General features: G+C 39.8%; 1 protein-coding gene across 1 annotated transcript in view; it reads left to right on the forward strand.

The window, feature by feature from the left end:
• Nucleotides 1-14,982, forward strand: part of snd1 (staphylococcal nuclease and tudor domain containing 1) — a 156,601-nt gene that overhangs the window by 8,039 nt on the left and 133,580 nt on the right. Inside the window, exons 8-10 of the mRNA XM_036576784.1 lie at nucleotides 274-380; nucleotides 575-665; nucleotides 5,595-5,699. Coding sequence (XP_036432677.1) covers nucleotides 274-380; nucleotides 575-665; nucleotides 5,595-5,699 — 303 coding nt within the window. The remainder of the gene's footprint in view (nucleotides 1-273; nucleotides 381-574; nucleotides 666-5,594; nucleotides 5,700-14,982) is intronic.

A 14,982-nucleotide genomic window follows, 5' to 3' on the forward strand; every position in this document is an offset into this window, starting at 1 on the left:
TCAGCTCCCCCATATTTGCTCACTCTTTTATTCAGCTTGCATCCTGGCACACTTTCATTTTTCCAGCCCTTTTTATTTTTCTTGTCTTGTATGTGCATTTATCTTATCCAGATGTTCTCTGTCTATGCTGCAGCCTTTAAATGCTTGGTTTCTAATTATGCATGTGGGTCAGAAGAGGACCTAATAAACTACCTTTGTTGCTGTTACAATGGCAATTGCTCATTTGCTATGTTGGTGTTTGACTGTTGTAATTACTTGTATGTTTTTGCATAGAATGGGAACATCACAGAGCTGTTGCTAAAGGAGGGCTTTGCACGCTGCGTCGACTGGTCTATGGCAGTGTACACCCAGGGGGCAGAGAAACTGCGGGCAGCAGAACGGTCAGTCCATGTCAATCATAACCAATCAAAACCGTTAGGACATCAAAGTATACAGCTGGCCACATGAGATTAGTGGTAGATAAAGTCTTTAACTTGAGTATCTCGAGTCTGCTATCATTTCTGTATGGAGTAGTTCTTTCATTTTCACAGTGCCCCAGAGGAAAGTTTTATAGTTGGATCTCTTTGTTCTGCAGCTCCGCTAAAGAGCGTAAAGTGAGGATCTGGAAAGACTATGTTGCTCCCACCGCCAACCTGGATCAGAAGGACAGACAGTTTGTAGCAAAGGTGAGTTGATAAAGTTGGCTCTTTGTTCATAATGAATGTAACAACACTTTAACTCACCTATGCTGCCTTAACGTCAGCTCAGTAAGTTAGCTGGAATTATTTTAAAAACTACAGTGAAAAACATTTGTCATTTCATTTTGGTGAATTGAATGCCAACCCTTCTGGCCCTCTTACATCAGTAATGCTCTTCTATTTGTAGAAGCAGTTCAACAGTTGGCTGTAAGCTAGGCCAGGGGTCACCAATGTTATGTTAGTTATGTGCAGTATTAGTTGTATGAGATGTATATCAGACCTGAGCGATATCTAGCGATATTTAGCATGCTATGTTCTAGTTAAAAAAAGATTGTGGCACCCCCCCCCCTTTCCTATTCAATTTTAATTTGTTCTTTTATTTATTTATTTATTTTTTTAATGAAAATCTCTACTCACATGTTTAGTAATATTTTACAGAGTAACCCACCATCTTTTTAAAAACTACACCTGTCATTCTAATAGACACGGCATTCATGAACTCCTTTTGGTGTAGGTTTGTGTCGACTTGCATGCTAATCATGCTCCCTGTTAGAGAAACTCCAGACTGCTAGCAATTTTCAAAGCTGTGCTCACACAGTACGTATTAAAACAAGGTGTTTTCTGTTGTAACTCTGAAATTCAGTTATAGATGCTTTTGGAAAGCCATGTAGTATTATATTTGATCATTTAAATTTTATTAATGACCAGGAGACTTATGCTGTATGAAAAATTATGCAAATTTTTTCACACTCTTTGAACCCTACAGCAGAGACAGAAGGTAATTTACTCTACTGTACCCTAATTGCTTTTTAATAGTCCAGCGTTCTAATAGTAGGTAAATAAAACATTGTGTACATATATTAACCTTATTTGTTATAATTTTCTGATCCTCTTTCCTGGCCTTAGTTGCATATTGCAAGACCTTTCTCTGCTTCTAAAAGTTCCAGGGCTATAGGTAGCCGCTGTAGGGTAATACTCAGACTCATTATCTTGTTTTTACTGCAGAGAGTCACACTGAAGCAAGTTGAACTTCCAGAGCACGTCTGCATTATTTTCAGTTCCATGCACTCAAGATAAACCTAATGTAAATTAAGTAGAAGAGAAAGAGCCATGGGGTAGGTAATGCTTGTAGCCTCAGAAACTGCTCTTTCTCTCGTAAACAGAAAAAAAAATACTGACATTTGGGGTGTTTCTGTATACTTTTTAAAGGAACGTGAACCCAAATTTCCCAACATATTTAGCAAGCTATTTCACTGTATATTAGTCCTGTCTAGTTCTCTGTCAGTTTCTCAACACAGTAATTGTCACCTTTTAAGCATAGTTATTGGGTTACTAGTCAGTCACTGATTACATTGTCCTATAGCCCAGGCCTAGTTTGTATAAGCTTGGTTGGAATGAAAACCTGCAGTCACACTGGCCTTTGTGGATAAGATTGGTGACCCATAGTCTAGGTCTTACACATTGGTACCCAGATATTGTATTAAAATGTCGTATTCACTATTAACAAGAAGGCCTCAGTACAAAAACTCCCAGCAAAGAATGAACTTGTGGTATCCACCTGACATGGAAACTGATGTGCTTGATAGAACATCACACCAGCCAGAAATGAATTCTTCCACTCAACTTTGAACTTTATTTGTTTTTTTTCATAGTCATGATTTGTCTGATTCTTATTTTGTCTGCACTGGCACTGACAGTAAAGTTATATTTTAATAAGCCACAAAATGTATTTTAATAACTGCATGGTCTTGGAGCAACCTAAAACCATGGCCAGTTTTGGCAAATATGCATATTAATGATGTTGAACTGCTTCTGTAAGTCAAAGAGTGTGCTAGTTGTGGAAAGTCTTAACTAAAACCTCAGTGGAGTGATTTGCTAGCAAGTGTCACCAAAGAGTCTAGAGTATCAAACAAATTCATGGCATAGCTGTAGCTGGAAATAACTGGGAGGAATCAGGGCTTCAGAATTAGAACTGACTGAAACCTGGGAATCTCAAACCAAGATCCCTCAGCCAAGCTCTTGACTTCTAAATTTGGTTTTCTTTCATTTTAATGCATAAAGAAGGAGAGGATAAGCTTTTTTAGCAACACCTATTTATGACAGCTAAAGCTGACATTTCTAGCTCTGTCTCACACTTTTTAACAGCTGACCTTTTCCGCCTTTATTTTCTCTTGACCAAACTCTCTACCATGGCTGCTTCCTTACACTGCGCTGACAATGTGATAGTCCAGTAGTGCTGTGTAGACTGTTGGCTCAGCTGACTCTAAAGCAGTCCTCGCTGGCCTCAGGTGTTCCATTTGGTTGTGCCTATTCTAGTGCAGCCAGCCTTGTGTCTCCACTGAACGGGGCCCCAGCACTCTTCTGTTAAATTACTGCTGATAGGCCCCCTGCTCCGCTCTGGGCCCAAGCGTGCGAGGCGAGGAGTGCCACATTAGTCCTGGAGCTCATTGGGCATGCCAGAACAGCAATGGCAGCCACTAATTTGACATAGCGGAGAGCTGAGAGATAACATGAAGCTGCAAGCTTTCCTCTGAAAAGTTTTAATGGTACTTGATTTGAATCTTTATGCTACTGAGGCTGGCTTTACATGGTGAAACTTTCCTGCAACTTTATTTGGTTGAAACCTACGTGAAACCATGTTGTGCTTGAATTGCATAATGCAAAGCATCATTTAACTAATTTGAAATTCAGCTGCAACGGTTGCTAAAGTTTCATGAAACAGCCAAGACGTCGATAACACAGAATGTGATCACATCAAACATACTTTCAAACCATTGATTTCGCTGGGTCGGTGACCCAAGTATTTTTGAGAGCTTGCAAATTTTCCTCAATGTTGAAATGTTTACTTACTTACTTATTTAGTTATTTATTTATGTATTTATTTATTTGTTTATTTATTTAACATTTTTTTTTACGTTCACATCTGCACTGAACCACTAAAATATTTATCTTTGGTTATATAAAAGTATCACTTTGCAATCTGCTTACAAAACGAGTTTCAAAAGCCACTCACAAAAAGGTTATTTTCCCCCATTTTACCTGATTCCAGCAAGAATAAATCATTTATATCAGCATCGGCTATCATCTGTTCACACTGAGCTCTTCATGTGACACTGAAGAGGAAAAGATGTACTTCATGCCACTGTGGTCTGCTGATGTAACAAAGGATGAATGAAACCCTTTTTCTTTTTATTTTTTTTTAAATGTGTATATATATTTGCCTGTTTTCAAAGCACAACCAAAGCCCACACAGTGTTTTAGGCTGTGTTGTTTGGTTTTGATCGTGCCAACCCTATAGCCAATACATGCTGGAGATGCTATAGTAAAAGCAGCTGCACTCTGACTCTGGAAAGGCGTAGCTCAGGCATTATCCTGTGGGTGGCAGTATCTTCCTGCCAGGCCGTGATCTGCAGAGGCAGAGTGAGTCACGGAGCTGGGCTGGATGTCCCTGTTGGCAGCTTGCAGTGAAGTGCTCTGCATATGCAGCTGCTAATTAACCAGCAAATGTGCTGGCCAGCCATTTTACAGCAACATCCACATTCATCTCCACATTCGATTTGAGAGAGGGAGAGATAAAGAGAGAGGGAGAAGGGGGATAAAAAGACAGAGATATGACCTTGGTTTTTTTAGGGTATATATGTGTGTGTGTGTGTGTGTGTGTGTGTGTGTGTGTGTGTGTGAATGCGTGTGTGTGTTTGTCCCTGAGTGAGGACCGTGTTGTGCTGTCTCCATGGAGAGTCAGAGGGAGAGTTCCTGAGTGTTGAGGCGGGTGCTTGTTCTTGTATGTGGGCTGTTTTCATTTCCACGCTGATGGCTCAGCTAATAGCTGAATGATCTGGTGCTCTGTGCCATGATAATCCTGCCAGTAACTGCCTCGCCTCCTCTACCCATCGCACAGCGGAGACAGATTTGGTCTCCTTGCGTTTAGTTGGAGTGAGGTGTGTGTGTGTGTGTGTGTGTGTGTGTGCGTGTGCGTGTGTGTGCGTGTGTGCGGGCGGATGTGTTTAAATAACACTCCCTTGCCCGTTGAAATCTCTTTTGTGTCTAATCTATTACCTGCACCTGTCCAAATGTCTGTTCTGCTCCTCTCTGAGTGTGAAGCTATTCATAATTAACACAGATTAGATGGCTGTATTTGAAGTAGTAATCTCTGAGGTGCTGAAGCAGTAGTGCTACCAACAAAACAATGTCAGACTTTGGATGCTGTTGTGTTCCCCATTGACATGGTCAGCCACAGCAACTGCCCTTTACGTATGTGTGCAGTAACATATGGCAGAAAGCAGTTCCATCACTGTTATTGAATAGGGCAGACTTTAACCTTTGCAAGTCTGTTTTACTGCTGTCTTTCACTCTCACTTGCTCTTTTCTTGCTCTCTGTGTCTTTTATCCAACTTTCCTTTCCTGTCCGAGAAAAGAATGCTCACCCTTTCCATCTTTGCCTGCATTTTTACTTGAACACTGAAATGTCTGATCAGTGCTCTGAAACGTGTTTGAACGGTATATTTGAACTGCTGTTTGTTGCCTGCTTCTCAAACAAAATGAATTACCCCCCCCTTTTATTATTTCACTGCTTGTTCTTTGTCAGTTAGTGTAATAGTGGTATAATTGCGAGATTAGAGGATCGGATGGCTGAAGAGAAGGAGAAAAGTAGAGATGTTTGTCAGCAGAGAGTGGGTGAAGTGTTTATTTGCTGCTGTCTCTTTTTTTGTGTGTGTGCTTCATCAGGCTCTGCTCATGTTGGATGTACAAAGCTGTTTCTCTGGCAACAAGCTATGTTCCATGTCCTTCAAGTGGAGCAGGGACTCGCTTAACCTCTCTCTCTCTCTCTCTCTCTCTCTCTCTCTCTCTCTCTCTCTCTCTCTCTCTCTCTCTCTCTCTTCTCTTTCTCTTTCTCTCTCTCTTTCTCTCTCTCTCCAGGTAATGCAGGTTGTGAATGCAGATGCTATTGTTGTGAAGTTGAACTCTGGCGAATACAAGACTATCCACCTGTCCAGCATCCGGCCCCCAAGGATTGAGGGCGAGGTAAGAAGTTTGTGTGTTTGTCTTGTCCCAGTCTGTCTGTCTGTGTGTGTGTGTGTGTGTGTGTTTGTGTCCTTGGTGCTCTCTATCACTAAGGCCATTACTGAATCCACTGGGTGCAGGCTGTCAGATACACCCTTTGCAAAGTGCTGATGTAGAGAGCCCCCTCCGTTTTAAAAGGGCGTTCCTCGTCACTTCATGCATCTTTCAAAGAGTCTGCAGAGTACAGTCTCCTTTAGCTTGAGTGCTCTCTTCTGAACACCAGGGGGAACCAGCGGAGCCCAACCCCACACCGTCCCCCTTTACCTGATACTACCACTGCAGCAGTGCAAGCAAGAGCCATATCTACTTATCTGACTTCTTTCTTATGACATCTGCTGTAAGCACACATTACAGCAATTTATGTATTTCACATGTTGATTGAAACCAACATTCATTCATTTATTTAAATTTAACCTCTTTGATTTGGTCATGGCAGACCTCTTTTATGGTTCATGCACTGGGAATTGCCCCGCTTCTACCCTTTCAGCCCCAGTGCTACTACTTAGTGCTACCAGTTTGCTGAAAGTGTCAAGCATGACATACCTTCTTTTCACAAAATTACACTGAAAGGATCCTGACACACTGTTTTGAAAAACAGATTTCCGGAAAGGAAGCCTACAGTTTATTTTGATTTTCTATGTTTTGCACTGTTTATGTTTTTTTCCCCAAAACAATCTGAAGCATCCATCAAATTATATACATTGCATTTAACGGTCAGGCCTGAATACCATGTGTGTGCAAAAAATAGAATTTAAACTGAACACATGTTTCAAGGACATTATTTTAGAGAAGTGATGTGAGTATAGTACTTACCTGTCAATTGTGCAAAACCTAGAAATATTATACTGTGACACCTTAGACATGTCTACTAGCATTGATATCACTTAGAACCATTTAGCCTTTATCCTTGAGCCTCTACTGTAATGCATGTTTGATGTTAAGAGGCATTGTAGTTAAGTCTGTTGATACTTGTGAAGCAAACTCTGGATAAGTGAAAATTCCCTTTTATTTTTTACATCTCACAAACACCACATATGATTTTCTCAACAAGAGACTGAGGAAATGATTGTACATTATGCAAGTATTGTAAAGACTGACACTGTGAAGTAAATGTTGCAGTGCATCAGCAAGATGGCTCATAATGAGTACTTAGCCCTGCAAGCTTAAAATTCTTGTGTCATGTTGTTTTTTAGTTATTTATTTATTTATTTTTGAGCCACTGCTTATAGTTTGCAAGTTTTACCGGAAAGCGCTACATGGATGTGAGCCACACTTTCATATGGTTCCCTCGTGTTTTTATTATTTAGCATGTATGATACAGTTTTATTCTAGCATGCACAAATCCTGAATGTACGATGTTTGAGGCTAGGTGTCATTGTCCTGTATTTGTGCATTACAAAGGAGGTCATTCTTAAATGAAGATAAGTGTCAGCATGAGCAGAAATTTCTGCAATTGGCTGCCTTGGTCTTGACCTCTAACCCTTCCATAAAACTGTTTCAAGTGAGCAAATTAGAAAAGGAGCTTTCTTTAGCAGTGCCAATTTAAGCCCATTAACATGCCGTAGTGTAGTTAGCCTACAGGGCTTCTTTTTTTGCTAACAAATTATGGCTTGAAATAAAGGGTTTATTGCTCTGACTGGCAGTGCTGTATGTTTGATGTTCAGACGCTGTAACATATTTCTGCTTTTTGGTATAAGGGGATGAGTTTGAAAGCGAGTATAAAGAATAGTCTTATACAGATCTGATAAAAATAAACTGCATGGTGATGCTGTAGCTCTGTATCTATGGGTACAGGCTTCTGACAAGCAGTTAGATCAGAAGGGCTATAGGTCCCAATAGCTTTAAGACTGGGATTAATCAGATGAGCCATGATTGTAAAACAAAGATTGGAAATGTGTTTTAGAACATGCACACATGCTTCAGTGACAGGGAATGTGAGCCAGTATGGTGGGTTTTTAGGGGAGGGCCGTGGGTACCAAAATGAATGTTAAAGGCATTCTTGCAGGAGACGGCTACAAAATGAGGGTGAAATTTTACCTTGTTTTCCCACTGATGCAAGTTAGAAATGTGAGAGCAGTATTTCTGAGACTTAATTCTATCTCAGAAATCTTTTTGATGCAGGTATTTGTGAGATTTTTTGAATATCTGCCTGAAATGAATATTGTATTTTTATGATTGTTTTTTCTTGTTCTTAATTGCACACTTGATCCACGTATTACTATGATTTATATAGACAATGCAGTCTGATCCCACATCAGCACTTACATAGTCGCATGTGAGCTCTGTCCTGAGGTTCTGGGACTTCAGCAGTAGAGTGCAGTCCAGGCTTAATCTGTGTCAGTGGACCACACCATACTACAGTAAGAACTGTGTGCTGGCTGAGGCACTGAATGGGTGTATTCCATGTACATGCTGCAGCGTTTTACTGGTCCCTCGACAGTAACATGCAGCCCTGATCTGCTGTAGTGCAGGACTGCGCCAGATGCTTCAACAGCATGCATTACTTGCCCTGCTGCCTTCTGTTATGTCATAGAGATGGATGGAGAGGGAGAGTGAAATAAGGAAGATATGTTATCATTGTTGATGGTGCTTTGGATGCTGTGCTAAAAAGTAGGTGCAGGTCATAGAATCACTGTCTTTTAAAAGGAGACCCACGTAAGTTGGAAATTAAATCTGGCCGGTAACCTACAGGGTTCCTGCAAATCTGTCAAGTCTTAAAATAGATATAAAATATTTTAGTTGTGTGTTAAGGTCTTAAAGTTTTACAAAAAAGCATTGAATTTTATTTAAATAATTTGAACAATTGTACAGCAGTCCTGATCTAGTGTATGTTATATCCTGATGGGGTGGGAGCTGGAAAGGTCAGTTTAATTGATACGAGTTTGGAATTTATGGCCTTTGTGCCTAATTTTTAAGTGGATCATCACTGAGAACAGTGTGCTGTTCTGAGATTTGTCTGTCTTTTTTTTTTCCCCCATTTCATTTTAACTATGTCCAATTTCTCTCTTCTCTCCTTACACACACACAGAGTGTTAGCCCTCTAAAGGCATGCTAATGTGCCTGCATATTGTGAAATGGTAACGCAGCCACATCAAAAAGCCGGAGAGAGAATTAACATGCTGTTTAGTCAGTCACACCTTTATCTTTTTCCAAACATGCCTGCAAACAGACATACACACACATTGTTTTACACTCAGCGTGAAGAGGCTGATGCTGAGTTTCTTTCTGTGGTTTACCTGCCTACTCCTATTCCCTTAAGCTGTGCTTTATCCTCCCATCTCTCTCTCTCTCTCTTTCTTTTTTATTTATTTATTTATTTTTTTAAAACTCACACCTTTCAAAGGGGATTCAGCCAACAGTAGGATCAGGAGGGCTACCTCTGCTGTTTTTCAGTGCAGCACATGTGAAATTGTACTCTTCTTATTCTCTTAATGATGAACGTGATCTTAGTGCAGATTTTTTTATTTTGGACTCTTTCTTTCTATGTTGCTGTGAGCACTATAGGAGCTTTGTTGTGTTGACCAAAGCAGAGATGAACCCCGACAGCTGCTGTCCAGTCTTCTCTCACTCTCTTTCTTCCCCTGCCCACCCATCCACCACAGCTAAACTGTGACTGACAGGCTGCTGGACCATTTGCGCAGGCTGCAGTGAAACGTGACTTCACGTGCCGCTGATGACCTCTCCTCATCCTCTTTTTTGCTTCTTCCCTCTCTCTGGGCCAGACTGAGGCATATTTTTGCGCTGTTGGGAGCTATTTTGAGCTGTGTGGTAGTGTCAGCTTTTTTCGGGATCCACATGAGGACACAAGGAGAGAGAATGGGGAGGGAGGGGCTGTCAGAACAGCTCAGTGACTCATAGCTGCTTGCTGTGTGTGTGTTGTGAGGTCTGCAGGGTAACTTTGGGATCCAAATTTATAGTGGTGGAGCCAAAACCTTGTCTTTAAAACATTGAGATAATAACTGTTTAACTTGGTACTGAGTATGTGCTTGACTTGACTGTGCACCTTCTGATGCTAGTTCCTCCTTTTACAATTAATTTGTGTCTGTATGCAAGATCAAAGCTGTTTATGTGCATTGTTCTCTGTCTGATTTTATCCAGGGTCATAATATTATATTTTGACTCACATTTCACACAATTGGTTGAGTAATTTCTAGTCTCTCTCTCTCTCTCTCTCTCGCTCTCGCTCTCGCTCTCTCGCTCTCGCTCTCTCTCTCTGTTCTGCCTCATGTTCTAGTTGTTATTAGTGTAGAAAAAAAAACTTCCCTCAATGAGATTCATATAAATTAATATTCACGTCATATTTGAGAACAGTATAGCTCAGTGGTCAGTGAACTGTAGTTTTCTGAAGCTGTCAAATGTTTCATGAATCATTTATTCCACATCTGGCAGCTATTTAAACATGCAAGCACAGTAATCAAAACCTTATGAATTAATGATGTGGTGTATCAGCCTAATGTATTGTTTATCAGCCATTGTAACTTTCAAGTTATCAGTTACCCAGTTGTCAGTTAAGCTGGTGACCAATACATTAGACTGATATTGGCTCTAAACTTGTGATAAGTACATATTTGATTAATTTGATTGTTTCACTACTTGGCTCATGAGCAGTTAAATGGCATAACAGAATGTTATATAATGTCAGTGAATCTGTTACACTGTAGTTTAATGGCTTATGGGTTTTCTTCTGTATGTTCATGTTGATTCAGATTTTGCTCTGGTGTTCAGACGTTTTTCACTGCTTGATCAATTCTAGTTCAGTCTTGATTGGTAGTGAATTACTAAAAATAATAATGCCAATAATTGATTTACTGGACACTTATGATTGGGCAGTTATGAAAAAGTAAGCTCACAAACTACACAACTTTGTGACAAGATCCAGTGGCAACCGATGTCAACACAGCACGTTACAGCCGTCCTACCCATTTTCTTTAGTGATTTTATAACTTCAGTTTTGGTGGTGTTGTAGAGAGTGGGGATCGCTGTGTCAGTAAAATATCTTCGAGACTGGAAGTGTGCAACATAGCGTGAAAGCCCTGGTTCTCAACATTCAGGTCACATAACGCAGTCTTGCTTGGCTAGGAGCTAACGAAAAGGCAAAGAGAGATTTAAGACGAACATTTGGAGATGAATGGACATTTTACAAGAAACTATTAAACTTTTGAGGGAAAAGTTTTCTGGCGGAGATGGGAAGAAAGCGGCTAAAGTTAAAGCTTAAAGCAGAGTAAAGTAAGTCTGTGTTTTCGTTTATATATTTTTTAGCCTATATTAGGACATTAGCACATACTGAGACATACTGGACATTAAATGTTGTGGCTCCCAAGGTGGTTTGATTTTTGTTGAAAGGACAAAATGGCTCTTCTTAACATTTGGGTTGTGACTCCTGATCTAACCTAGCTTTTAATGCAGAGGGTGCAGGTCGGATTTCTTGCTCATCCACTTGTGTTTTTGTTATGTGCACAGCACAGACCGTCCGGGTGCTGCACTTCCACACTTCCAAGTTCTGCCTTTTGCGTTCCATCAACATTACATTATCAATTAAAATTCATAAAAACTATTTTTGACATATATGAATTGATTCAGAATCGTTCAATTTTTTCCCCCCAACCCTAATATAATATAAACCAGGTGACTTCTACTATCTTCTACTATTTTTGCAGTTTTGTTCTGTGATGAATATAATGTACTAAAAGGAAATTGCCGAGTAAGACTTTGTGGCATTTAGGGAAAGGGCAGTAGCTGGGCATCAACTGACATCACTTGTCAATGTCTGTGTATTTTGATTTTTAACAATGTTTTTGGGTGTTTGGACAAACCTTAATTCTTCATATTCCATCCTAACCCCGATTGCTAATGCAGCATCTTGTGGTTTTAATGTGCACTACTGACAACTTGGGTGTTCCTTCAAAAACGGTAAAAGTTCAGTTATCCTTTTACCACCCAATAGTGAATCTGAAATTTTTGCATTATGTTAAGGGTAAGAGAGCTGAGAGTTGTATAAAATCTTGAAGTGGTATCTACATCTGTTGAGTGTGGACTGCAAATTCAGTTCAGAATTGGAGATAGAGTTGAAAGAAAACTGCAGAGAGTTTTGATCAGTCATGTACCTTCCAACAGCACAGCAAACCCAAATTAGGGCTGAAGCTTTGTTGCATTGGCTTTGAATATTAAACTGGAAATGTCACCAAGAGGCCCTGTCTTTGTTCTGACCTCAGCTCTGCTGAGAATCTGCTGCACAGCTTAAAAATTGTAGACCCCAAGTATCTTTTCTGAAGTGTTGAAAGTTTGCAGTTAATAATCATGAACATCAGTGATTGCATTTATCTTGAATACAAAGGTCACAAGCTTTTGTCTAAATATCATTCAAAGCTGTTATTGTGGCAGAGTGCTTTGTCTTTTGTTAATAAACCTTTCAGTTTATAGTTATTTTAATTCATTATTAAGATGTTGCAGGAGAAATTTATAAATAGTGTCGGTGTGCTCTTTCTGCCTAACTGTTGTAATCTGTATGATATAAAGAGGAATTGTGTATTGATAAAAATCCGTCTGAAGTAGACCTACACCATTGATATATGAATGAGTAGTAGCTAAAGTTACTATTGAAGACTGCTACTTAATATTCATGGTAAAACAAAATCGCTATATTAGAGCTGGGCGATATGGCCAAAAATGATAACACGATAAACAAAATTCATATCGTTCGATATCGATACATATCCCAGTAAATGTCAAATCATTATTTCTTTTAAGTTTGAAGGCTGATTTTTGCTCCTGAGTGGTTGATCACTGTAAACTATCCTTAATGGTCAGAACAAGACAAACACTCACCAAACAGTGGAACATTTCACAAATGTGTCATGGGAGAGTGGGAGAAAGTGTCTAGTCAGCTGTTTCTACCAGTTGGAAAAGCACGGCTGCAATTTTTGTAATGGTCATAATTGAAGAAAGAAAACAGATTATTTTTAGCTGTCTGGTGATGAGTGCTAGGCTATCCCGTTACAAATGCTAAACAATTGGCCAACAACAGTGTTAAACTGTTTAGTTTCTCAATAGCGTCAGCTTAGTACGAACAACAAACATTAGCTGGCTCGGTAGGTCAGTGATGGATCACACCGCCTTACTGCCATCACTCCTACCGCATCCATGTCAGAGCATATCACAGTATTCAAACACCAGCTAGCAGACGACTGGATGTCTCTATAGTAATTTGAGGGGTGAACTGCAATATATCTAACACCAGACAAACAGAGTCCTTGTTTTAGGTATGTTTAAACTGAAAGCGGTGCTTTTGTGTCTTGTTTGATCTACAGTATCATCAATTTGCCATGTGCGAGTGACTGAGTGCTGCTTCAAGTTAGCCAGCTGCTAACTGTTCACGGTAGGACAGTACAGTTACGCCACTTATCTCGTCACTCACACTTGGTCACAGGAGAACAGATCGCCGGTCGCTTCACTCAAACAGGGAATGTATAACTCCACGTTTCTAATGTTGCTAAAGTATATTTGGCGACTCAGCTTTACTTGTCGCCCCCTCCCTCCGTAATTATGTCAAACATCGGAAGTGCGCCCTCTCCTGGCGACAGCAGAGTAGTGTCGCTTTCCTTGTAGTAGAAAATGCCACCAGGGCTTTCGCTCTAGAACATGGTGTATTATATCGAAAATGTATCGATCGTTTCTTATTGTTCTATCGAGGAAAGTTATATCGCAATAATTATCGAAATCATTTTATCGCCCAGCCCTATATACTACACACAAGAAATCATGATAACAATATCATGAGACTAAAACTAGTGCAATGTAAATGTATAATGTTAAAATGAGTGTCGATTTCACTGGGGACTTCTGAAACTAACATTGTAAAGCATTTAGCAGGCACTCTCATCCAGAGCAACTTGCAAAAGTGCTTTGTTGTCCTCTTTAGCTAGTGGGAGTCCTAGCTCTAGTGATGCCGTGATTGGTTATTAGTTGGATAGGTGGTCAATGGCCTTTAAATATTTCCCTTGCTGTTAATTATCTTCGTTAATTATGTTGTCTTTTAGTATATTATTGTGCATAAGACATTATGCAAGTTCATATAGCTTAGTGCATGTTCAGTCAAGTAAAGTTAATTACTGGGCCAGTTTAGATACATATCTTGTGAAGCTTGCTCGTATCTCACTCTGTGACTGTATACAGAGCTAATACAATGCCACCCACCTCTTTAGTAGTCTTAGATTTTCCCTCGTATTCTGTCTTTTTATACTGACACATGAACACACGTGCAAGAAAGACCTGCTGTAGCCTCTCAGATGCTTGCACATGAGCAATTTTAATTAAAGTTTGTTTTAATGTTCTATGATGGACCACCTTGTGTTTTTGGGTTGTTATTGGTTTGCTATAACACATGATCCAGGCAACTGCGAAGCACTTGAACTTTGTACGGTTGCAATAGCCAGACTTTGTAAGCTGACCTGTAGGCTGAAATCACTTATTTCCAAACTACCGTTTAAGTTTGCTGGGTTTCGGAAAAACACTGGCGGAGCTCCAGAGGCTCTAGGCTTAGTTATACAAGAGTTACTGTTGACCCAAAGCATGACTGCTGTCACACTAGCTGGCTAACGTTTGCTCTCTTGAACCAGTGCAAAAAGCATCCTACATCCTAGATAAGTATTTTACAAAGGCAGTGTTAAACACCTAGTAAGTGTATGTGAATAATACATGTTGGCTAACTAACTGAAAATGTGCACTGTAGCTGGGTTTGATAGAGCACAAGGGCTGCTGTGGAAGAGTGGAGCTTTCGCACCTATGATGCTGTGTCCTCCTTAAGTCTTACTAGGGGTGCCAAATAGATTAATGATGAATGCCTTAGTCTGTTATATTGGGTTTCATTTACAGCAATCAGTTGTTCATTTTGTATATTGACAAGAAAAATGACTGATGTAGTGCATCAAAATCTAGGCCTTAGTGGGCCCAGCTGAGTGAAATGCAACTGTGAGGTTAGAAATGCTAGAATATTTACAGAAAATAATGTATAGATTGTGTTTTTTTGTTTGTTTTTTTGTTTGTTTGTTTGTTTTTTTTAAGAATAAATTTGTTTTTAATGTTCACCAGTTCAAGAATTAGTTGAGTGTGAGTTGACTTAAAGTGAGTTTACTATGTCCCTTATTATTTGTTTAGGGCATCGTTGGTCTCCATGAGACTGTAGTTATCCCATGGTTGGTTTTGAGAGTGATGTTTGCTGGGTCGAATTGATTAAAATTGAGGGGTC

This window comes from Colossoma macropomum, unplaced genomic scaffold (genome assembly GCF_904425465.1).
Source record: "Colossoma macropomum unplaced genomic scaffold, Colossoma_macropomum, whole genome shotgun sequence".
NCBI classification, from domain to species: Eukaryota; Metazoa; Chordata; class Actinopteri; order Characiformes; family Serrasalmidae; genus Colossoma; species Colossoma macropomum.